We start from the raw sequence: 27,451 nt of genomic DNA on the forward strand, positions 1-27,451 counted from the left end.
TAATCTAAATTGGAAACTTTACATCTCATCTCTAACTAAAACAGCATCTATCAAGTCAGGGGTTCTGAGACGTCTCGGCCAGTTTCTCTCACTTTCCCAGCTACCAATTCTATACATGGCCTTATCCGTCCATGTATGGAGTATGTTTCACATGTCTGGGGGTGTCCACTCATACTGCTCTCTTAGACAGGGTGGAATCAAAAGCTTTTCGTCTCATCATCTCCTCTCCTCTAACTGTCTTCATCCTCTTTCTGATCACCACAATGCTGCATCTCTTGCTATCTTCTACTGCTATTTTCATGCTAACCGCTCTTCTGATCTTGCTAACTGTATACCTTCCCTCCTCCCGTGGCCTCGCTGCACAAGACTTTCTTCTTTCTCTCACCCCTATTGTGTCCACCTCTCTAATGCAAGAGTTAATCAGTATTCTCAGTCATTCTCAGTCCATTTCTCTGGTAAACTCTGGAACTCCCTGCCTGCTTCTTTATTTCCATCTTCCTATGACATGAACACCTTTTAGAGGTTTCTAGAACACCTTCTAGAGGAGGTTTCAAGACACTTATCCTTCAACTTTTGACCACCGCTCCGGACCCTATTCGGAACCGGCATCTCAATGAGCTTTTTTTTTTTTTTTTTACATAAGATTATTGTTGCCGGTGTCCCTCCTAAAAAAGAGATTATATATATATATATATATATATATATATATATATATATATATATATATATATATATATATATATATATATATATATATATATATATATATATATATATATATATATATATATATATATATATATATATATATATATATATATATATATATATATATATATATATATATATATATATATATATATATGTGTATATATATATTTTACTATTTCGTATATTCATCCCACGTGTACCATGGCCAGTCTTTTCTCCACCTCTCAAGGGAATCTCACACCCACTTCCAGTCCTTAGGGATAATACCTGTGTTCGTTCCCCCTTTCTCTACCTTTTAAGGGAATTTCATACCCACTTCCAGTCCTTAGCTCAGATAAATACAGCCCGCAGGCAGCGAGCTCGTGCAATTCAAGATCAGTTCGAGTTCAGTCCCAGTCAGAGACACAGTCATTCAGTCACCCAGTCACGAGCAGTCAGTCTTGGTATCTCGCTCAGTTTTGCTCCATCACAGTCAGCCATGAGAGAAGCTGCTCAGTTATGAATCATTCAATTCAAAGCGAGAGAGAGTACAATCAACCTGCTCGAATCCATCACCATTAAATCAAGAACTCTCGTCATCGTGCCTTTTATTCGCACATCCACATAATATTAGAGAATTACCCACGACCTCCAAGCAATCAGAATCACCGCCTTACTCCGGTTCTCCACGTTCCCAACACTCCAAACATCCTCATCGACTGGGCAAGTAACAAGCATCATCAATCATCAACTCCGGAACAACAGAGGTGACTAATCAACTCAGAAACACTGGTCGGGGCACAACATCCTTCCCGAAACAGTGGACAAAAGATCACCGATACAGTGGTAGCAATCATCTCTCATCTCAGAACAAGTGGTAGCAAAGACATCTTCGGTACATCTATCTATCTATCTATCTATTTATCTATTTATCTATCTATCTATCTATTTATCTATCTATCTTTCTATCTATGTATATATATATATATATATATATATATATATATATATATATATATATATATATATATATATATATATATATATATATATATATATATATATATATATATATATATATATATATATATATATATATATATATATATATATGTAAGAAGTTGAAGTGGGCGCGCCTGCGAGAGGCTCACAGACTAGTCAGCGAGTCCCGCCAAAACGAGTCTTAAGGCCCTGGAGGTTTGTTGTTGTGGGAATTTTGGCGGGAGAGGCGAGCGAGAGAGAGACAGGGTGCAGAGTAGTGGTGGATTTGCCATTTGATTTGCAGGAGTTTGGTCTTGGCAGTGTGCTGTGGGACGTCAGTGAGGTGGCACCGTAGCAGATACTGTGAACTAGGAGGCTGCAGTGAGGAACTTGCTGTCCCTGGCTGCTATGGTGTTAGTACCGCCGTGCATGGAGGAAGAGCTGCAGTACTTCAGGGTAGTGGTAGTGGCGTACCTTCAGCGCGTTGGGTCGGTGTGCGGTTGGGCCTATAGGGTGTGAGGGTCCTGGGGGTACTGGTTAGGGTGGGACTGTCAGTGGCATATAACATTTCTTGTGTTGGTGCGTGAAGTGTTTATTTCTCCTGTTTATTTGTATGTGGATTTACCCATTTTCTCATGGGATCAGGTATTTTGGAGTGCCAGCAGTGTGGCCTCTAAGAGTGTTAAGCACTCATATTTTATTTGTGTTTTCTTTATTATGTACTCATTTGTGTTTTCTTTATTATGTATTCAATCATTAAATTTTTAAATTGTGGCCCAGGTTTCTGTGAACCTAAGCAGGAGGTTTAAATTAATCAGTGGGTTCTTGTGGTGAGTGCTTGGTGAGCCTAATTAAGGTAGGTTAACTGTGCCCTAGTTTTGCACTCATTACAATTGGTAGCAGAGCGTAGTTCTATGCCCTTTTGGGGAAATTGTTTCAAACTCCTGCTTGGGTCCAGTGCTTTTGGCAAAATCCACTTAAGTGTTAGTGTGGCACTACTCCTGCACAATGGAGGATTTGTTGTGTTTGGGTGATGTTGATGGCCAAGGTGTAGCTGGGGTTAAAGTTGAGTGCAAGGAGGAGAGCAGGGAGGTGGAAGTGACCCCAGAGGTAGTTGATAAATTAATCAGTAGCAATGCTCAGTTATCCCAAGCAGTGGCACAACTGTGTAATAAGTTTGACCAAATGGGGCACATGCAAAACATGGTGTGGTCACGTCCTGTGCCCACTATTGGAAAATTCTCTGGAAGGGTACGGAGGGCCAGTGAGTTGGATGACTGGGTAGAGGATGCCACAGAGAAAATAAAGCAGCTGGGATTACAGGGCTCTGAGGGAGTGTCATACCTGTGTGGGTTCTTGGAAGGCCCAGCCCGTCGAAGGGTCCGCAACAGTACTGTGAAGACTGTGTCTGACCTTTTTGATTGTTTGAGGTCTGCTTTTGGACCAGAACTGAATTATACAGACTTAGAAAAACAGCTGCATGCTCGGGTTCAACAGCCAGGTGAAGGAGTGTGGGAATTTGCTGATTCTCTGGGTGTTATTGTGGATAAAATGTACAAAGTGAGAGACAAGGGAGATAAAGAACGGCAATGGCTGCTAACTACATGGTTCTGTAGGAATTTGAGAGACAGAAAAGTAGGAGTGAAGTTGGGAAAATGGTGGGAAAAGCACCAGCCTGTGAAGTGGGAGGACATGGTTCAGCGAGCAGCAGACCAAGTGAGTGAGGCTGAGCGGATTGTGAAGGAAGAAGCAGAGTTAGTGAGTGGGAAAAAGCCAGAGAGAGTTGTGAGGAGTACCCTTTCTTCACCATCTTGCTCCTTGTGTGGACAACATGGACACTTGGGATATCAGTGTGAACGGTTCAAGGAGTTGGTGTCCAAGACAGCGGGAAACGGGAGTCCTTGAGAACAAGGGGCCAGCTCTCAAGGCCTGACGACAGGGCCCCCACTACAGCTCAGATAAGGAGTGTGACTAATGTGACCGAGGAACGGAATGATGTAAAAAGAGGGAAAGTTAAGTTGTTTGGAAAGACTCTGAGGATAGATGCGTTGGTGAATGGTATACCTGTAAGTGCTATGGCTGATTCTGGTGCTGAGGTCAGTCTGGTGACAGAGGAATGGTACAAACAGCACCTCCTCCCCAAGCAAGCTGTGATCTATGGGATGGACATTCGGATTACAGATGCAAATGGGAGGGAAATTCCCTGTTTGGGTTATGTGAAGGTGAATGTGGAAATTGAGGGAAAAAGTGTTAAAGACTGTGGACTTTTTGTGAAAGGTGGTGGTGGGGAGAGTGGTGTGGTGCAGGGCACTACATTGCCAGTGTTGTTTGGGATGAATGTGTTGAAGGGAGCCGTGCACCTGGGGCTAACTGAGAAGTGGGGCAGGTGTGTCCGTGCCATTGAGGCAAAATTGAGGGTGACACAACAGCCTCTGGGGTTTGCTGTAATTCAGCAGCAACAGGATTTAGTAATCCCGGCTGGTACCAGAAGAATAATGAGAGTGTTTGTGGAAAGTTTACAGGAAGTAGATGTAGATAGTGTGGTGTTGGAGCCCTTAGTGCCTGGTGAGGGCTACTGGGTGCCTGAAGGTTTGTGTATATTTCCCAGTTATACCAGAGTGGTTAAGGGTGAAGGATGGCTGTCAGTGGGTAACCTGGGACAAGCAGATGTGCAATTCAGGCCACAGTGGAAGGTAGCCAAAGTTTCTCATGGAAGGGAGGTTACTGTGGGAAGAGCTCACACACACACAGTAGCTCAGACTGCACCTCCTTCAGTGGTTAAGGAGTTCAAGGACAGACTAGGGGTGCAGGTGGATGAGAGTCAGCTTGATTCAGCACAGTTGGAGAGACTGGATGGATTGATCCATGAGTACGGAGATGTGTTTGCTGAAAACGAGCAGGATTTGGGATGTGCTACTGGAGTGGAGCATGAAATTCACCTCAATAGTGCAGTGCCCATTCGCCTTCCATACAGACATATTCCTCCCCCATGTATCACTGAGGTTAAAGCTCATGTAAAGGGACTGTTGGAACAGGGAGTGATAGAGGAGAGTGTGAGCCCATATGCAGCCCCAATAGTGATGGTGAGGAAGAAAGATGGTTCGCTGCGACTTTGTGTTGATTATCGAAGGCTGAACGAGGTGACAGTGAAAGATGCCTTCCCATTACCAAGGGTACAAGACACACTAGATGCATTAGCCGGGGCGCAGTATTTTTCTTCTTTTGATTTAGCTGCAGGTTATCATCAGATTCTTGTGCGGGCAGAAGACCGGCCCAAGACTGCTTTTGTAACACCATTTGGCCATTATCAATATGTGCGCTGTCCTATGGGGTTATCCAATAGCCCAGCAACATTCCAAAGGTTTATGGAGTATGTGTTTAGCGATCAGGTTTTTGTGACTCTTTTGGTGTATCTGGATGATTTGTTGGTGTTTGCTCGGAGTGTGGATGAGCATCTGGATAGACTGGAGGGAATGTTGAAGCTTTTGAGGAAACATGGGCTGAAGTTGAAACCTTCCAAATGCCACATACTAAAGCCCCAGGTTAGGTACCTTGGATTTATCATTTCTAAGGAGGGAATTAATACAGACCCAGAGAAAATACGGGCTGTACAGGAGTGGCCAGTTCCGCGCACTGTTAGGGAGGTCAGGGCATTTGTCGCATTCTGCTCCTTTTACAGAAGGTTTGTGAAAAATTTTGCGAAGGTGGCTGCTCCGTTGCATGCTTTGATGAGTGGTGATTCTAAGGCAGCAGTGAGTGATTATTGGGGGAAGGATGAGGCCAGAGCATTTGCCTTGTTGAAAGAGAAGTTAAGTCAGGCTCCAGTGTTGAAAAGTGCAGATTACAGCAAGCAGTTTGTGGTGGAGACAGATGCTAGCTTTGAAGGACTGGGAGCAGTTTTATCTCAGGAGCATGATGGGAGGTTGCATCCGGTGGCTTTTGCAAGTAGAGGTCTCAGAAAGTCAGAGCGGAACATGAGCAATTACAGCTCTAGGAAGTTGGAGCTGTTGGCTCTGAAGTGGGCAGTGACAGAGCAGTTTAAGCACTATCTGGTGGGTGGACATTTTATAGTGCTGACGGATAATAATCCACTGGCACATTTGAACTCTGCCAAGCTTGGGGCAGTGGAGAGTAGGTGGCTGGGTGACTTGGGAAGGTTTGATTTTGAGGTGAAATACCGGCCAGGGAAGGAGAATGGTAACGCGGATGGATTGTCGAGGAGGCCCCAGGAATTGATTGAGGGAGGGGAGGAAGAGAAGGAGATATGGGAAACCAGTCCTAACACCTCGGTGAAAGGGGTGGCTGTGATGCAGGTATGGCGTGGTGCCAGTAAGGAGCAGCTTAGGGATATGCAACAGTCTTGTCCAGTTGTAGGGAAGTTGTGGAGACAAATGATTGGTAGAGTGAGGCCAGCAGAACTAAGGCAGTTGCTACAAGTAGAGGAGTTTAGGCAATGGTGGAGAGTGAGAGGGTCCCTCATTATGAGGCATGGGGTGATCTACTGGCGTGGAAGGGAGACAGATTCTAGGAAGTGGAAAGTGGTGTTGCCAGTGAATCAGAGACAAGAAGTGCTTAAAGCCGCTCATGATCAGTGGGGTCATCAAGGGGTTGCTAGAACAACGTCACTAGTGAAGGATAGGTTTGCTTGGCCAGGACTACATGAAGACATCAAATTGTATGTGGCAAAGTGCAAAGTCTGTGTCATGGGGAAGGAGGAGGGTGTGCGGGCCAAGACTAAGTTGGGTACGTTGGAAGCCAACCGCCCCTGGGAAGTGTTGGCTGTTGACTTCACTTTGCTGGATCCGGCCAGGGATGGCAAGGAAAATGTATTGGTGGTGACGGATGTGTTTAGCAAGTTTGCCCTGGCCTTTCCTACTAAAAACCAAAAGGCAAGCACAGTAGCCAAGATCTTGGTGGAGGAGATTTTTCACCGTTTTGGTTGCCCAGAAAGGGTACATAGTGACCAGGGTAGGAATTTTGAGGGAAAGTTAGTGCAGGAACTATGCAAGTATTACCATGTAGCCAAGTCTCGTACCACCCCGTATCACCCTCAAGGAAATGGGATCTGTGAGAGGTTTAACCGCACCTTACATGGGATGTTAGTTACCCTTGGTCAGGAACAGCGGGAGCATTGGCCTAGGCACTTGTCAAGCCTCACTGCCATCTATAATACCACACCCCATGCTGTCACTGGTTTTTCACCCCATTATTTGTTGTTTGGTGTGGAGCCCCATTTACCTTTGGATAGGTTCTGTGAGGAAACTGATAGTGAGCCTACTAACCATAGCATGTGGATTAGGAAGCTCAGAGAGACACAGGAGGCTGCTTGGAAAGCAGCTAAGTTGAACATCAAGAGTTACCACAATACCAATAGGTGGAAGCGTCAGGAGCAAGGAAAAGCAGAGCCATTGAGGGTGGGACAAAGAGTGTTGCTAAGGGACAATGCAGTACTAGGTAGGAGGAAGATTCAGCCTAAGTTTGCAGCTGAGGTGTGGGAAGTTGAGGAGGTGTTGGATGGGGTGAGTGGGGTGTATAGGGTCAGACCAGAAGGTGAGTCCGGCTGTAGTAAGGTGTTACATCGCAGTAACTTGCGTCCTTGGAATGGCAGTGAGGGCCATGCAGGGACAAGTAATGAAGTGCCAGCAGGGACAAGTAATGAAGGGCCAACAGAGGAGGAAGAAGTAGAAATGCCAGATATGACAGAAGTGTTAAAGCGCTTTGGGTTTCCAGAACCGGACTCAGAGGAACAAGTGGACTCAGTGGTTGAGCAGGAGGGAGAGGATGCCCTAGGGCCTGGTGAAGAGCCAGATGAACAGAGTGGTGAAGGCTCAGAGCAGGTTAAAGGGGTTCAGGCCCCTCAACTCAGGAGGTCTAGTAGGATTGCTGAAAGGGGTGCAACGGGTTCGTCTTGTGTTGGCTGTGGGGATTGTGCATGAGGGCATGCACAAAGTTCAGGGGGGGTGAGTGTAAGAAGTTGAAGTGGGCGCGCCTGCGAGAGGCTCACAGACTAGTCAGCGAGTCCCGCCAAAACGAGTCTTAAGGCCCTGGAGGTTTGTTGTTGTGGGAATTTTGGCGGGAGAGGCGAGCGAGAGAGAGACAGGGTGCAGAGTAGTGGTGGATTTGCCATTTGATTTGCAGGAGTTTGGTCTTGGCAGTGTGCTGTGGGACGTCAGTGAGGTGGCACCGTAGCAGATACTGTGAACTAGGAGGCTGCAGTGAGGAACTTGCTGTCCCTGGCTGCTATGGTGTTAGTACCGCCGTGCATGGAGGAAGAGCTGCAGTACTTCAGGGTAGTGGTAGTGGCGTACCTTCAGCGCGTTGGGTCGGTGTGCGGTTGGGCCTATAGGGTGTGAGGGTCCTGGGGGTACTGGTTAGGGTGGGACTGTCAGTGGCATATAACATTTCTTGTGTTGGTGCGTGAAGTGTTTATTTCTCCTGTTTATTTGTATGTGGATTTACCCATTTTCTCATGGGATCAGGTATTTTGGAGTGCCAGCAGTGTGGCCTCTAAGAGTGTTAAGCACTCATATTTTATTTGTGTTTTCTTTATTATGTACTCATTTGTGTTTTCTTTATTATGTATTCAATCATTAAATTTTTAAATTGTGGCCCAGGTTTCTGTGAACCTAAGCAGGAGGTTTAAATTAATCAGTGGGTTCTTGTGGTGAGTGCTTGGTGAGCCTAATTAAGGTAGGTTAACTGTGCCCTAGTTTTGCACTCATTACATATATATATATATATATATATATATATATATATATATATATATATATATATATATATATATATATATATATATATATATATATATATATATATATATATATATATATATATATATATATATATATATATATATATAGATAGATAGATAGATAGATAGATAGATAGATAGATAGATAGATAAAAAGATAGATAGATAGATAGAAGTACCGAAGATGTCTTTGCTACCACTTGTTCTGAGATGAGAGATGATATATATATATATATATATATATACGAGTATATATATATATATATATATATATATATATATATATATATATATATATATATATATATATATATATATATATATATATATATATATATATATATATATATATATATATATATATATATATATATATATATATATATATATATATATATATTTATTTATTTATATTTATTTATTTATTTATATTTATATATATATATATATATATATATATATATATATATATATATATATATATATATATATATATATATATATATATATATATATATATATATATATATATATATATATATATATATTACCTTTGTCAACTTTGATAATGTATTTGAAATTAACTTTAATGCAATTTATGTTGCTTAATCTTAGGTATATACTACTGTACTTACTCATGATCACGTGGGTAAGAAAAACTTGGAGAAGTCAGTAAATTTGTGATATAATGAAAAGAAAAAAGTTGGGAACCACTGCTTTAAAGTAAACTTATACAGAGAGAGAGAGAGAGAGAGAGAGAGAGAGAGAGAGAGAGAGAGAGAGAGAGAGAGAGAGAGAGAGAGAGAGAGAGAGAGAGAATTTCATTTTGTTTATATGTAGAATATATTGACTAAACAGACATCAGTTACTTATAAAATAATCGTAATGGTGTTACTGAGAGAGAGAAATAATCCCATAGTGATGATACATCATAAATCAGAGAAAGTGTACGTTGTGCAAGCCGCCGAGTACCAGCCCGAGGCATCCCGATATTCGATTGGTAGGCTGGTAGTGGGGGATAAGGAGCTGCGTTTCGCTTGGGTGTGGCAGACACAGTTCGGGGTACTGAAGAACATGAAGGCCATGTTCATAATTTACAGTATAAGCGTCAATCGCGCAAAATTACTCATTTCTAATGTTTTATTGTCTCACTTGTGTAGTTCTAGAATAAATAAATGCTACTTTTGTATCATATGTCGTTCTATTTTTACTTTGTGCAAATGTGAGTTCAAATTCGTCACTTTCTCCCAATGGGAATAGGTAAATTTCATAAATATCATTAACCGGTCCACAAATTCAAACTTAGAAATGAATATCAGTGTTTTCCATGTTTTCTAGGCATAAACAAATAGAAAATAACAGTTGTTGCCCAAGGGCAAAAGCCATGTTACACATTGTTATGGTACTTTGTATATTGCTCAACCACACTTCAGCACTTCAACTGAATTATGGGGGCATTGTAGCTGACACGCAGGTCACAAATAAAATAAATGAATATATGTGTATAAATGTATAGAGTGTGCTTATCCGTATAAGTCACACGGGAGTAACATAACCAATGTCATCATCTTAATGTTCAGCCATTTGGGAGCTGAGCTCGAGACGCTCTCACTTTGGCGATAAACACTACTGTGCCGGAGCCAATCATCGAGGCTTAAATATATATGACGTACCCACTGGCCACTTACAAGGCACACACACAGATCGTAACATAGAACAGCGAATAACAAGCCAGGAAAACGCTAACATCATTGGGTTCCTCAGACAAGGAGGAATGGCTTTCCTATGCCATATAAATTGCAAAAAAATAGCACTGAACTGGCAATACACTAATAACGCTCAGTGACGATGCAAAGAAGTTCAAAGTCTTGAACCGACGGGAACAGAAGCACTATAGCAGTCGAGATGCAGTATTGAAGCGATGAATGACGGCTGAGAAATCCAAAGTCTTGAGGCGACGGAAACAGCAACACTATAGCAGGCGAGATGCAGTACTGAAGCATAGACTGAGGGCTGAGAAGTACTAAGTCTTGAAGTGATACGAACAGCAGCACTATATCAGTCGGGATGCAGCATTGAAACGAAGATTGACGGCTGAGAAGTCCTAAGTCTTGAAGCGACGAGGAGCACTAAAGCAGTCGGGATGCAGTAATGAAGCGAAGACTGAGAAGTATTAAGTCTTACAGCGAAAGAAACAACAGCACTAAAGAAGTAGATGCGTCGGTTTGGATGCAGACTGACGGCTCGAAAACTCCAATCTTGAAACAACAGGAGCATCATCTATAGCAGATGATACGTCGGTCTGGATGATACGATGGTCTGGATGCGGACTGACGGTTTGAAAACTCAAGTCTTGAAACGACAGGAACAGCAGCTATAGCAGGCAAGATGCGTCGATCTGGATGTGGAGTGACAGATTCAAGAGCCCTGTCAAGGCAGCAACAGAAGCTGGAGCGGTGAGGTAGCTGGCACCCGGAATGATGCATGGATGTGGACTTGGGTGTCCGGGAAAAGCAGATATGCTGTTTCCATCCCTCGCGGCAACCATATGTACAAAATTGTTTGATTTTTTTTATTATAGCCTGATGCAAGGTTTCCCATGGTGTATTCCAGGGTGCCACAGAAGGTATCAGAAAAACACAGTTGTAATCAGACTGCCCTATATTATAATAATATTGGGTAGGTACAAGGAGCGCCAAGCTACGGAATCCGGGCTTGAGGCAATCCGAGACTCGGCTGGTATGCTGGAAGGACAATCGCACACATAGTGCGGGATTGTGTCCAAAGACAATGATTATGATATTTGTATAACGTCGTATTCAGCTATTTTTTTTCCATATTTGTTACTCTTTACTTCATGATGGTGGGTAAAATTGTAAATTTTATTTTATTAGTTGATTTCATAACACATACATTACGTGATTATTTATTTTCCTGCATACATTTTTTTTTTTGTAAAATTAAGTCGTGTGATAAATCTGGCAGTTTTCACAGACCACAGACAAAGCCCTGATCAGTGGTGTGCCATAAGATTCAGTTTTCGGCCCAGTATTCTTCTTAATGTACATTAATGATACATATATTGAGATCAGTACTGATATTGATACAATTTTATGGAACACAAATATAAATAATTAGATTAATCGGGTGGAATTCCTCTGTAACCACTCTATAGACACCCTGAGATAAAAATATCAAATGAATCAGGTCAGGGTTTCTAGCGAACGGGCGTGTTTAGTGAGCAGTGACCTGACGCTATAGCCGGCTAGTGTAGACATGGCGCCTTGTGTTGCTGAGTCGTTTGGTTCTGTTAGTTCTCCTGTTCTCGAGGCCTTCGTTGCGAAGGTCTCCGAGGTGGAGCCTGAGTTCCATCGAAGAATCTCGGAGGTGAGGGCTGATTTTCGTGAGAGGATCTGAGACCTGCAGGCTGAGTTCTGTGAGAGGATCTCAGCACCTGTGAGAGTGATGAAGGAGGAGATAGGATAGGGAAGGTAGCTCATAAGTTAGACATGTGCTTGGAAAATGATGGGACCAAGCCCTTTTTTTTTTTTTTTTTCTCAGCGCAGGAGGGAATGCCCATGGTAAGGTCAGGAGTGAGCTGTTCAGGAGGTTTAGGCAAGCTTTGGATGGGATTAGGGACAAGGGAGGGATCCCTGTGGTATCTGGTGTCTTGCCGAGGAGGGGAGTTGCTGCTGAATGGCTGTCTAGGCCTATTACAGTGAATCGCTGGATCGCGAATCATTGTAAGAGTAATGGATGGACGTTCATCGACAACTGGGACCTCTTATATTAAGGAAGGATCACAGTCAGATTAGTGTACAAGCCACCGAACAGTACAAAAAAAAAATAATAATGGCAGGAAATAAATAGAGCTGGTAGGTACAGTCAGGTATGTGTGGTAGGAGATTTTAAATTTAGGAATTGGAACCTGATGGTGGGTAACAAAGAAGCAGAGAAATTTCTTAAGGTAATTCAGGATAATTTTTTTAGACATAATTGTAGAACCCCACAAGGGAGAACAACATTCTAGATTTAATTCTAATTAACAGGGAGGAAGCAGTCACGCAGGTAGAGGTTGGAGGACAGCTAGATAAGTCACACTGGTAAAAATTAAAATGGGAGGAAAGTTTTAGAAGCAAAAACACTAGTAAAATACCTGACTTTAGGAAAGCAGATTTCTTGGGGATTAAAAAGGCCTCCAAGGAATTGACTGGCAGCGAACGCAGGATGAGGTCAGATCAGGGACGGAGTTGAGAGAGATAAGGCAGGAAGAGAGAGGTGAGGTGATGTGTGAGGGTGTAGGGCATGAGAAGAGAAGTGTTCAGAAGGATCGGAGGAGGGAGAGAGGGGGAGATATTTGTGAATATGTTGGAGGGTCAGGTCAAGGTAAGATGGGAGAGGTGAGGTCGAGGCGAGTAGATGAATGGAGGATGGAAGGGGCCGAGAGGAGAGGATTAGGTGAAGTAAGTGTATATGAGCTGTATAAATATTTCGTAGATAAATTGCATACAGGACAGTTAGCAAACATCCCGTATAGAGCATTTAGAGCAATGCGATCATAGAAAAAAAATGACCCTAAATGGATAACTGTTAGGTTAAAACACTTTATAGGGTGGAAGAGAAGTATATATAAGAGATTAAAGGCATAGGAAGAGGTTTCAAGGTCACAATATTAGTTAGAACAGTCAGGAGGTTAACGAGGAAAGTAAAAGCAATTATGAATTAAAGGTAGCCAGTCGGGCGAAGACGGACCTCGAGGAATTTTTATCAGGTATATAAGACGAAGAATAAAAAAGATATAGGTCCATTAAAGGCAGCAGATGGAAAGCTGGTTAGTTCTGGGGAGAGGATTAGTACAATTCTGAATGAGTAGTTATTTTTTAACTGTTTTCATCCAGGAAAACATGCAGGATATGCCGAATAGTGAACAGATGTTTAGAGCAGATGAGAATGAGAAGCTGACAGATATTATCATAACTAAGGAGATAGTGGAACAGGAGATAGGCTAAAAAAGTTCAAGACACCAGGACCAGATGAAATATATTCCAGAGTACTTAAAGAAGGCAAAAAGGTTAATAGTGAGCCGTTAGCTTCTGTCTTTAGGAAATCACTTGAGTCAGGTGAGGTACCAGTAATGTGGAGGCAGGCTAATGTAGTACCCATCTTTAAGAAAGAAGATAAAACTTTAACATCAAATTATAGACCTGTCAGCTTAACTTCTGTTGTAGGTAAAATAACGGAGTCAATATTAGCGAAGAACATTTAAACAAACATATCTTGATAAATCAGTCACAGCATGGCTTCACGAAGGGGAAGTCTTGGCTAACGAACTTGTTGAGTTTTTACAATAAAGTGTACGAGACAGCAGATAATGGTGATAGTTTTGACATCTTATATCTCGACTTTAGTAAAGCGTTTGACAAGATACCCCATCAGAGGCTCCTGAGAACGGTTAGGGCACACGGGATAGATGGGAAGGTGGATGAACGAATGAACGGACAGATGGCAAATGCAATTTGCAATTATCAACAAATGCAAAGTACTTAGCGTAGGTAGAGGAAACCCACATAGTAGGTACACAATAAACAACGAAACTCTGGTAGGATCAGGGTACGAAAAAGGTTTAGGAGTTATAGTTGGCTCTGAACTCCGTCTAGGAAAACAATGCATAGAGGCCAGAAACAGGGCAAACATGGTATTAGGATTAATTTTTTAGTTGTGTTAAAAGTAGAAGGCCCGAAGTAATATTAAAGTTATATTTGGAGTTGGTCAGACCTCATCTAGACTACGCTGTGCAGTTCTGGGATCCACATTACAGGAAGGATATAGGTCTATTAGAATCAGTACAGTGGAGAATGACTAAAAGGAAACAGGAGATGAGGCGTATTCCTTATGAAGCGAGATTGAAGCTGTTAAATTTACATTCTTTAGAGAGTCGTACGTTAAGAGGGGTCCTGATAGAAGGCTTTAAGTGGTATAAGGGCTATACCAAGGGGGACGTAAAGCAAAATTCTTAGGATCAGCAACTAGAACAGAACGAGAAATGACGGGTTCGAGCTTGAAAAAATTAGGTTTAAGAAAGAAATAGGAAGAAACTGGTTCTCAAATAGAGTGGTAGATGAAATTACTAGTGCTAAGACATTAGGGAGCTTTAAGAGATTAGGTTGATTTATGGATGGAGATAGCAGGTGGAAGTTTGTAGGTATATTTCATACAGGGGCTGCCACATGTAAGCCTCGTGGCTTCTCGTAGCTTCCCTAATTTCTTATGTTCTTATGTAAACGTACAGATGGCAAATGCATTTTTATAAGTAACTGCAAAATGCTTATATATATATATATATATATATATATATATATATATATATATATATATATATATATATATATATATATATATATATATATATATATATATATATATATATATATATATATATATATATATATATATATATATATATATATATATATATATATATATATATATATATATATATATATATATATATATATATATATATATATATATATATATATATATATATATATATATATATATATATATATATATATATATATATATATATATATATATATATATATATATATATATATATATATATATATATATATATATATATATATATATATATATATATATACGAGTATATATTGTTAATGTTAGATTTAAAAGAGATAGGAAGAAATTGGTGGTGTATGAATATAATAGACTCAATAATCAAGTCATTAGTAATGAATCATTAGGGAGCTTTAAATGAAGGGTATATAAATATATGGATAGATATGATTGTTGGATATAGATAGGTGTGTTTCAGACAAGATTTGCCACGTGTAAGCCTACTGGCTTCTTGTAATCTAACTTATGTTCTTAATTTATCATGTTAAAACCGGACTGAACATATAAATCGTATTTGTTATTTTCAACTTACTGATGTGATGTGGTATTATCCCAAGTCCTAATGGAAGGAGTGCAGTGAAGATGGCAATATGACGCATAATCTGTAAAGACCTTTCGTTGCGGCACCTGGTGAAAATAATAAAAAAATAAATAAAAATAAATAAGTAAATGAGCGATTATATATATATATATATATATATATATATATATATATATATATATATATATATATATATATATATATATATATATATATATATATATATATATATATTGGAAAGACTACTCCTTTTGTATCAGAGACCCATCCCTGTGTGCTAAGGGCATAACGGAGATGATAGTGTCTAGCATGGAGGTGTACATTCTTCAGTCTTTTTCTCGACCTAAACCTTCTAAACCTTGGTTTAACACAGCCTGTTCTCGTGCCGTACATGACAGAGAGGTGGTCCACAGAAAGTACTTGAGCCTTCCATCACCAGAATCTCAGGCGCTTTATATTTCTGTCAGGAACCATGACAAGTATGTTCTCCAGCTAGCCAAAAAATTCTACATTAATAGAAAGTGTCAAACTCCCCTCGTGACTTCTGGCACCTAGCAAAAAAACATCTCCCATAACTTTTCTTTTTTCCCTCCTTTGTCAACCAAATGGCATCACTGCTCTAAAGCTAAACTCTTTGCTTAAACCTTTGCTAAAAACTATACCTTGGATGATTTAGGGTTTGTTTCTTCTTCTCCTTCACCCTCTGACTACTTCATGCTACCCTTGAAATTTTTTTGCAAAGATGTTTTCCATGCCTTCGTTGGCCTAAACCCTCGGAAGGTTTGTGGACCAGATGGGCTCCCTCCTATTGTTCTCCGAAACTGCGCCTTCGTTCTTGGACCTTGCCTAGTCAAACTCTTTCAACTCTGTCTGTCAACATCTACCTTTCATTCTTGTTGAAAGTTTGTCTACATTCAGCCTGTTCCTAAAAAGGGTGACCGTTCTAATCCCTCAGACTACCGTACTATTCCTTCAATTTCCTGTCTATGTAGAGTTCTTTAATCTATCCTCAACAGGAAGATTCCTAATCATCTATCACTTCAGAGCCTTCTATCTGATCGCAAGTATAAGTTCCGTTAAGGGGCTCTACTGGTGATCTGACATTTTTTACTGAGTCTTGGTCATCCCCTTTTTTTTTATATTTAGGTGAAACGTTTGCTGTTGCCTTGCCTCTATCAAAACCTTTTGATAGAGTCTGGCAGAAAGCTTTGAATATCAAACTATCCTCATACGACTTTTATCCTTCTCTCTGTAACTCATCTTAAATTTCCTTTCTGACCGTTCTGTTGCTGTTCTGGTAGACGGTCACTGTTCTTCTAAATCTATTAACAGTGGTTTTCTTCAGGGTATTGTCCTGTCATTTACTCTCTTCCTGTTATTCATCAATGATCTTCTAAGCCAAACTTCTTGTCCTATCCAGTCCTACTCTGATGATACCAGCCTACACTTTTCCACGTCTTTTCGTAGACGTCCAACCCTTCAGGAAGTAAATAGTTCAGGCAGGAAATCCACATAACGCCTGACTTATGATTTTTCTAAAATTTCTGATTGGGGCAGGGTAAATTTAGTATTGTTCAATGCTTCAAAAATTCAGTTCCTCCGTCTATCAACTCGACGCAACTTTCCAAACAACTATCCCCTCTTCTTCAATGACACTCAACTGTTCCCCTCTTCTGCACTGAACATTCTCGGTCTATCTAAACTGGAAACTTCACAACTCATCTCTAGCTAAAACTGCTTCTATGAAGTCCTAAGACGTCTCCGCCAGTTTTTCTCATCCTTCCAGCTGCTAACTCTGAACAAGCGCCTTATCTGTTCATGTATGGAGTATATTTTGCATGTATTGTGGAGGGAGAGGGGGGGGATTTCACTCATACCGCTCTTCCAGACATGGTACAATGAAAAGCTTTTCTTCTCATTAGCTCCTGTCCTCTAACTGACTGCCTTCAGCTTCTTTCTCATCGCCGCAATGTTGCATCTCTTGCTATCATCTACCGCTATTTTCATGCTAACTGCTCTTCTGATCTTGTTAGCTGGATGCCTCACCTCCTCCTGCGGCCTCGCTACACACGACTTTCTTCTTTCTCTCATCCCTATTCTGTCCACCTCTCTAATGCAAGGGTTAACCAATATTCTCAATCATTCCTCTCTTTCTCTGTTAAACTCTGGAACTCTCTGCCTGCTTCTGTATTTCCACTTCCTATGACTTGAATTCCTTCAAGAAGGAGGTTTCAAGACACTTATCTTTCATTTTTTACTACCGCTTTGGACCCTATTCAGGGCCGGTATCACAATGTTTTTTTTAATTTTTTTATTTTTATTGGATTTTGTTGTCTTTGGCCGTTGTCCTTCTTACATAAAAAAAAAGAAAAAAGAAAGAAAGAAGAGACGACGTACACACTGGGCAAGGGCAGTACCCCGCTGGACAAATCGCCTACTGTCCGACAGAAATATTATACACTCTGGCCAAGTGACAGTACATTTACAATCTTCCAGAAGACAAATTATGATATAATCCTCTAACTCTGGGCAAGCACAGCTTCGAACCTGGACATTAGCAGCATTTGATAAATACACTACACACACACACACACACACACACACACACACACACACACACACACACACACCAGACTCTGCACTTAGCCAAAAAAGGAGTTAGAGGATGGAGCTGGTTCTCATTAAAAATTGCACAATGACACAACAAGACAAGACTGCTCAGAACAACCCTCTGTCACAAGAGCAGCCTGTATTAGAATCACAAACGCTCTCTCGTTGGATACCAGCCTTCTTCCAGATTTTTGCCTCTTGTAGGACTTTATATAGTACACAATAATAATAATAGGCGTTACACTGCAAGCCAACCCTTAAATATACAGGAATAACTCTCCTTAAATACGCTTTCACATATTCTTATTCAGCACCATGTCTACGCTTTCTGATATCAATCTCAACGGCTACTCCTTGAACAGAAACGCGCACAGGCCAGAACATGTGATAGGGGAGAGGATAATGTAAACAGTCATCATAATAATAACAAACAGAACTAACTCAACCCTTCATATTCAGAATACCATTTTCTCATCCTACTCCTCCCACGAAGTCTGTCTCTGTCTCTCACCCAAGACCTGTGATCTCGGTAACATTGGTGTGAGGGTTTACTCCTACAGGAAGTCAAATTTAGGTCACCTTTCATTCAGCAGCTACGGCTGCTCCAGCTTCTCCTGTGACTGTTGTCTTTTCTCTTCCTTCGTCGTCTTTCTTTCCTCTGCTGTCACTGCTCCATCTACTCTCACTTCTCTCTCTGCTGCACCGCCTACTCTTTCTTCTGTACCTTCTCTTCCACCCTGCACAAATACATGAGTCACCTAGCAGCGACAACCCTGTGCACTTGCCACAATGAACGCGCCCAACAGGGGTCGTACCCTCCTGGTGCATCATCACGGCACTACCAGGCAATACACCCGCTGGCCAAACAAATCTCTCTTTCGGGCTGACAAGCAGGTCTCTAATTTGCTGGCCCCGTCAGTTCTCCTCACTGGAGAACACACTGCATCCTCCATAGGGCCTTCACGGCCCACACCTTCACTTCAACTTGCTCGCTCCTGGCTCCTCAGAGCCACCATGTCACACCCATAAAACGAATAAAATAAAAGTGCCACTTTCTCGGCAAAAATAAGAGGAGCCTTCAGGTCGCTCCTTATCAAACAAAATGGTACTTTCAGGGTGTGCCATGACCAAGCCTATCTCACTATGTCAGACACAACAATACTATCGCCCTGCATTCCTCCTGCCGACCATCCGATGACAAAGGAATCACTACATCGAGCCGACGGATGCTCCTTTCCCGCACACGGAGCAAAACTCCCACACGTAACCATCCAAACACAACTAATCCCGGTTCCAACATGAGCCCGGCCAACGTGCCTCTGGGCCAGCTCCACTGGTCCCAGCAACTGCTACCGTGTGCAATCACTTATCATCAACCCCGACTCCTTGTCGCTTCGAGAAAGACGGCATCCATCTTCATATACTTCTCTACTCGGGGCTCAACACTTGGCAATTAGCAACAACCTGGTCAAACGAAGATCCCAGCAACGCTGTTCGTGCTTACCGAGCGGCAAGCAACACATCACCGGCAGCCTCACACAGCGTTGCCTCCCGAAGTTGCGCCGTAACGCCCATGCCAGCTACAACATTACAACTCCTACTATGAAAAATTAGGTTAGTTACATCTTTCACAATCCCCACGCCAGGGAAAACAATACAGGCCATAAAATAAGGGAGAGGTGCCCCAGACAAGAGATAATCAGGCTTACTAGTCTGATATCAAAAAGCTTTTGATGTCTAGTAGTCTGATATCAAAAGCTTTTGATGGAGTCTGGCACAAAGATTTCATTTCCAAACTACCCTCCTACGGCTTCTATCCTTCTCTCTCTGTAACTTCATCTCAAGTTTCCTTTCTCACCGTTCTATTGCTGCTGTGGTAGACGGTCACTCTTCTTCTCCTTAGTGTATTAACAATGGTGTTCCTCATGGTTCTGTTCTGTCACCCACTCTCTTCTTATTATTCATCAATGACCTTCTAAAACAAACTTATTGTCCTATCCACTTCTACGCTGATGATACCACCCTGCACTTTTCCAAGTCATTTCATAGACGTCCAACCCTTCAGAGAGTAAACATTTCACGCAGGAAAGCCACAGAACGCCTGACTTCAGATCTTTCTAAAATTTCTGATTGGGGAAGAAAGAGCAAATTGGCTCAAAAACTCAATTCCTTCATCTATCAACTCTACACAGCCTTCCAGACAACTATCCCCTCTTCTTCAATGACACTCAACTGTCCCCCTTTCTACTCTGAACATCTTTGGTCTGTCCTTTACTTATAAACTAAACTGGAAACTTCACACCTTATCTGTAACTAAAACAGCTTCTATAAAGGTAGGCGTTCTGAGACGCCTTCGCTAGTTCTTCTCACCCCTCCAGCTGCTAACTCTGTACAAGGACCTTATCCGTCCGTGTATGGAGTATGCTCCAAATATATATATATATATATATATATATATATATATATATATATATATATATATATATATATATATATATATATATATATATATATATATATATATATATATATATATATATTGTTGTGTGGAGCGAAATAACACGATATAAAATTAAGAGAGTAGTAAGAACGAGTAAGAAAAGAATAATGAAAGAGGAGAGAGGGAGAAAGAGAGAGAGAGAGAGAGATTGAAATAAGAAGATAAACAGGTCGTGGACAAACTTTCGAATCAAGAGGGGCCACTTTTTAAAACGAGTGGCCGCCAAGGGAAAGAGGTATCTGTTCACGGCGGCCAGGGCTCGCTTCCTTCGTACTCCCAGTAGGCGGTTTCCCTTTGTTCATGGAGCCATTTTATTTTTATAATATAAAAACTCCTTTGGTCCTTGAGGGATGGTCGACCAGACCCTCGAGACATCACCCTCTGGTCGTGATGGTGATGTGTACGCAGGATCTCGTACTCCCCCAGCTGTTGCTTTCCATGGTGGAAGACCCCTTTGGTCAGTTGTTAAGTCTTGTCTGGAAACTGTCATAATCAATGCCCATGCCTCCATGTCATACCGTGCAATCCACTCGATTTTTTAGCCTTTTGGAACGGTTTTCCTTATTCGTCTCAAATACGACGGCGATTGTCTCTCTAATCGGTGCTATGTGACATTTACATCTGCCAAAGCTGCCCTTGAGGCAGTGATATTTTAATTGCTGAGATCATTCGCTCAAACAATGTGGTTGACAGCGAGAATTATTACTGTTGTAATGACTTTCATGATGCTGAGGAACGTGCTCCTAAAGCTCGCCAACCACCTACACCTTACTGGTTTGTAGCATATTATGGGGAAGGTCGAGGTAACTTTATTCATGCAGCCAGGTATCTAGAAATGGGGGTTGGAGTCCTCCTTATAAATAATATTAAGAAATATGGTAAAGGTATCTTGATCCGAGCTAAAGATTTAACGTGGGCGATGATGCTCCTCCATGTACCTTACCCTTCTGATGGGATCTTTGAATCGATCAAGCCACACTGAACATTCATTTATTGCAAAGTACACATTTACAACCAGGACCTGCACGAACTCTCAAAAGGTGACATCCTTCAGCTATTTCCTGATAATGTTCAACGAATGGCCAAAATTAGAGGAAACAGTAACATGATTGTGTTCACTTTCTATGATTCTTTTCTTCTTGAACGTGTGGTTCAAGTGTGGCCAAGTGTGAACGTGTGGTTCAAGAGTGGCCAAAATTAGAGGAAATAGTAACATGATTGTGTTCACTTTCTATGATTCTTTTCTTCTTGAACGTGTAAAGACTGGTCCTTTTTATCTTCCAGTAAATGTATTCGTTGACCGTCCTATACAATGTTATTGGTGTTATGAGTTCGGTCACGGAAGGAAGAATTGTCCAAATCGTCCCCGGTGCGGTCACTGCTCTGCGCTTGACCCACACCCTACTCCTGAATATGAATCGGAACCTTATTGCTTCTATTTCAGGGAAGCTCTCCAGCTACATTCTCGATAATGCAAGGAATACCGCATTGGACATCCTTCAACTGGCTAATTCTCAGTTAACTAGTCTCGGTAGTACCAGGCGGGAACTTCTTTTTAGGTAGAAGTATGGTGGGACCTACGCTTCCTCCCTCCACTTTAGTTCTTCCACCTCCACCACAAGTGATAAGGTTGTAACACCTTCCCGCCTTTCACACCCTTAAATTATTTCTTCCCGTTTTTTGTAGGAATGTCGCTCTTTCAGTTTCTGTCTGCAGTAAGTTCTGTTATGGAGGATATCACTGATAAGCCCTCCCCTGCATTTTCAACCAAGCTTTGTTCTTCAGCAAAGCCTTCCACTGCATCTTCGTGTACATCACAATCTTCATAAGTTCATATTGAAGAAGTCCATGCCCACATGGATTCCTAACCACGAACATCTCCCAAGGCTTTTTAAGCATCCACATACATACAAGCAAATCTCCAAAGGTTCCTCCTTAGTCCCACCAGAAACGTTCCCAGTGATCTGCTGAGTCTCTAGACTCGATGGGTATTCCCCCTAGAAAGATCCCTTTGGGAGCATCTGCTGTCTCTGAGATAGATGTCATTAATAAAAGTGATTCATCCACTTATGATATGAATATAGAGGGTTTTTCTGCCTGTCTTCTAAATAAGTCCTCCTCCAAGAGCGATACTAATACGTCTTTGTCGCAGAATCCTCCTCCTCCGGTCTTTTCAGGAGTTTCATAGACTCGTGTGTGTGGTAGTTATCACCACGCCAGTTACTCAGTCTGAGGTTTCTGCGCCTACAATAACGTAGGACCAAATAAGCCTCGCCAGCCGAGTAAGGTTGGCAAAGGAAAGTTTCTCTCTGTGGCTTTCCTAAAAACCCACTCAAAATAGTAATATTCAAAATTCTGCATTTGAATTGTCACGGTTTGCGTGCCCCCCGGGAGGAACTCCGGGCATTGGTATCTAAGTGTTCTCCTGTTTGCATTTGATTGCAAGATCAATCCTCGGACAATCCACTCACTTTAGTTCTCCTGGATATTATGCTTCCTTCTCCACTCTTATTTCTGGTCAGGGCCACCATGGTGGCACTGGCATCTTTGTTCGCACAGATATTCCTTTTATCAAGCTGGAGATTCGCTCGTACTGTAGGCTATTGTATTAAGTTTTTTATAAATCGTTTTTATACATTATGGAGTCTGTATTTGTCTCCCACTGTTCCTATCGAAAGTAATGAACTTGAATGATAACCTTCTAAATACTCTTCCTTCTCCTCTTTTATTAAGAAATTTATTGGTCGTCCTCCTTTGTGGTATGATGACGCTGTTTACCCTCATAGTTTTTTACTTGCTTCTTTTGTCCAGGATACAGGACTAGAGATTTTAAACTCTGGGGACATGGCCCATTTCCATAGTCAAATAGATACTTTTACAGCAATAGATATCTCTCTTTCTGTACATCCAATTCCCTTCTTGATTTTAACTGGAAAGTTTTATCGAATTTAAATGGAAGCCATCACTTCCTAATTTTAATACAGTCAACAGATTCTGCACCATGTTCTCCCTGATGGCGTCTACATGAAGCGGATTGGCAGCTATTCACATAATTCATCTTGCATCCCTGCTGTCTCAGTAGATGAGATAGGAAATTGTGATGAGGCTGGAACATATTTCACTGATGTCTTGCACTCCACTTCTCTTCAGTCCGTCCCAAAGACCTCTGGTTGGTTTCCTAAACGTCCTGTTCCCTGGTGGAATGCAGATTGTACTTGAATGTGCAGCCATTCAAGAAAAGCGTGCCGCCTTTTTTTTCGCTTTGGACGACATTGTAGGGACGTCCACTGCTTGGAGGCTCTTCGACAAGCGTTTGCCCGTGCGCGTCCCACCTTAAAGAGGGCTCAGTTCGCACTCCACTCACCACTCACCGAGGTTTTCAATAGTGCCCGCAAGATATCTGGGAAGTCTTCAATATCTCCACCTGTTTTATCTCATGATGGGGAGACGGTGGGAGACCCTAACACAGTTGCCGATATGTTTGTTGAGCACTTCCTAGTGTCTCCAGAAAGCATCCAACTGTACCGTTGACACTTTATCGTCCACAGTTAGTCTGTTGTCGTCAATTTTGCCTCCCCTGGTGGAGAGTCTTATAATGTCCCATTTTTCTTTGAAATACGCATGGCTTTGTCCCAGTCCCATGATTTATCCCCACGGGGGCGTATTAACAAAGATTCTTAACTAGAAAGATTTGACTCAGCCCAACTCTTAATCTTAGAGTTGTGCTTAAATTCCCAAGTCGTGCTCAGTCTAGGTCTTAAATTTAAGACAGGACCGGATGTAGCTTAACTTTAAGAGTTACACTAAGACTAAGCCAACCAAATAAAAATGGCCGACCGTCGATCGACGCCCACGCCCGCCACCTCAATAATTATTTACCCCCGTTACGATGCTCTCAATGACTTGAGTGACTGAACTGTTGGACGTATATAGACTAGACCTGCAGGTGTGTTATTTGTGACAGGTTTTTTCGGGAGATGTCTTGGAAAGCACCACAGGAATTAGTGAGGCGCTGAAACTAGTAATTAAAGTAATAATTACAGTGTTATCTGTTATCTGCTCTGCTGCAGTGATGATCTTGGATATTCCTGTGTCCTGTTGCTGGCGTGTCTTATTTACCTTCTTAGTAATAGAGCCCCATTCATTATTTTTGTGCAGCTGAATGAGCGAAACCCTTTAGGTTACATCTTTCCTCAAAATACTGACTGGACGAGAAAGTTAAGTCTCGCCCATATAGCTGGGTTTCTTCTATTGGCCATTTCAGCCTTAGGGATCATCATCTCCTCCATACTAAAGACAAAGGACAGGAAAGGAGGCGCTGCTGAGTAGGATTGGCAGGGCTGAAAGACGTATACAATGTGACAAAATAAACTCGCTTTGCGCGGGATCTAATTTGCTTATTAATAAAACACAAATTTATGCGTTCATATCAATACAAAATCAATGACGAATTATCTTTTTTTCTTGTTGTTTATTCGAAAAATGTCAAAAGACTGCATTATTAACTCAAAATTAAGAAATATATGATTTTACTGTTTTGCTCTTTCACCATTTCATACTGGGGCTTAAGAGTTCGGCTCAGCACAATTTTAAACATGCTTAGGAGATCTGCATAGTCTAAGACGAACGCTAAGACGAACTCTGAAAATCTTTGTTAATACGGCTCCAGATCCCTGTGGCATCCCATATTCCTTTTAGGCCACATGTCTAATGAAGCTTTTACCTTTTTACTTGACCTCTATAACCTTATTTGGAATACCGATGACTGGCTAAAGAAGCTGGAACTCGGGTTGCTCCTTCCATTCCCATTCCTTTTTTTTTTTCATAACTGATACACCAGTATAAGAGTGCCAGTTGACAGGGCAGGTGGGAAAATGCGGTTGCCATCACTAAGATGGGTGGGATAACTTATGTAATTTTCTAGCCATGGACGTATGTCCATGTACAGGAGCGCCGCTCATAGACTGCACTGGCCCGTCTCCGGATGGTCACACACGTCTCACTTATGGTTGGGAATCCCAACCATTTTGTGATGACTGCTTAGTCATAGTAACTAGCTTACTATGACAGTGTGACACTTTCTAGTGGAGTGTCCCGAGCGATATCTTTTCCAGGATATCGCAATGAGGATGGGACTTTCCAGATGTCGATGATACTTGGTTTGAGGGCTCTCTTCCCGGGACATGAGGTTCTTATGTTTGTGGAGAAGGCTGGTCTTTTAAACAAACTATAGATTACCTTTTAACTGTTCTAATTATTTAATCAGTATTATAGTATTAGGGGGAACTTTATTCTTGTACTGAGGGAGAACATGAAAGCAAGTGACGAAGATACGTAACGAACAACGCTGAGTCTTAGGGGCTGGGTCAGTGGGGTCAATGTCTTGGGTACGTTACGAACAACGCCAGATATTTGTGTCAGTGGTGTCAATGTCCTGGGTATTAAACGATCAACGCCAGACACAGTGATCTGGATAAGTGAGATCAGTACCTTCTCATTTTAAATCAAACTAATTAACTAAATCATTAATATACCAACCATCTCATTTTTAGCACGAGTTTTTTTTTTTTTTTCCTCTTATTTCCTGTTTTTATGTTTACTGTTTTATTGGTGTTTTAAAATTTTTACCACACCTATAATTTTGTTTTTGATATTAATATTTTAAAATTGAATCTTTGTTACTTTTAAAGCTTTTAAAGTTTGTAGCGGCGCCATATGACCGCAATGTTGCGGCGCCATTACTTAAATCAATGAATCAATCACATGTACTTCCCTCTGTTCATGTAACTTCTACTACCTCCAATTCACATGAAAATTAGAAAAGCATTTAACCCATTATTGTGAGTGACCACGAAATCCCGGATCACGTAGCAATGCACATTCCCATTGCGGTTCCTGACACACCAATCAATAGAGACAATAGTTTCACGGGCCCAGTAAACTCCAGCGTTTTACTATGGAATAATTTCTTTCCTCTGTTCGTAAAGTCATGTGACTCCTGCAGGGAGTCCTGCGGGAGGACAGCACGCGTGAAACATGGAGTCTACCTTGGGGATGGGTTATTATGATCAAAAAGTGTTGCCCACGTCCTTGGAGTTTCTTACAGCATGTGTCACTCCTGTACGGTCCTCCTCTGACATCGAGCTGAGGCGGGGCCGAACTTTAAGTTTGCTTGCCAATGACGTGAATTCCCGGACCTGAAGCAATACTGGATCTTCTTGAGAAATACCACGACGTGATAGCGTTGCCTCCTGGCGAACCCCTTGATAGTACTGATTGCGCAGAACACCCTGTTCTACTCAAAACACCAAACCAGTTTACATTCCAGCCTACAGATTACCCCATATCTAGAAGTCAATAGTTGAAGAGCAGGTCAAAGAGGTGCTCCATGAAGTAGTAATCGAACTCACCCATTCCCCATGGAATAGTCCATTCTTCCTTGTTCTTGAGGTAGACGGTAGTTTTCGCGCAGTCATTGATTTTAGTCATTGATTATCATGCACTTATGCATGCCATTTTGTCTAAAATATGTGCCACTCACTTTTCATCAATACATTGTTTTCAGGTATATTAAGGAACTCATTCTATGCCTACCTGGATGACATAATCATTGCAAGCAAAACAGTTGAATCATACCTTCAGAGTTTGCATTCAGTTTTACATAGACTGCAGAAAGCTGGCCTTACGGTAAACCTGTCAAAATGTGAGCTCTTGAAGTCCAAGATCACCTTTTTGGGACACGTTGCCGACAGTGAATGGGGTTCACACAATGGTCAATAAAGTGTCAGCAGTTTAACACTTTCCACAACCAAAATCTATCGAAAATGTAACATCTTTCCTTGGATTAACAAGTTACTACTGATCATTCATCAAATATTTCGCTAAACATGCATCTCCACTCAATCAGCTACTAGAAAAGGATGTTTCCTTTCATTGGAGTGTTGCACAAGAGCGT

General features: G+C 41.5%; 1 protein-coding gene across 1 annotated transcript in view; it reads right to left on the reverse strand.

Annotated features, from left to right (window-relative positions):
- LOC135113913 (probable glutamate receptor) overlaps window positions 1–27,451 on the reverse strand; it is a 212,704-nt gene that overhangs the window by 164,068 nt on the left and 21,185 nt on the right. Inside the window, exon 2 of the mRNA XM_064029532.1 lies at window positions 15,378–15,472. Within this exon, the coding sequence (XP_063885602.1) occupies window positions 15,378–15,444 (67 nt within the window). The 5' untranslated portion in view covers window positions 15,445–15,472. The remainder of the gene's footprint in view (window positions 1–15,377; window positions 15,473–27,451) is intronic.

This window comes from Scylla paramamosain, chromosome 26, assembly GCF_035594125.1.
Source record: "Scylla paramamosain isolate STU-SP2022 chromosome 26, ASM3559412v1, whole genome shotgun sequence".
Taxonomy (NCBI): Eukaryota; Metazoa; Arthropoda; class Malacostraca; order Decapoda; family Portunidae; genus Scylla; species Scylla paramamosain.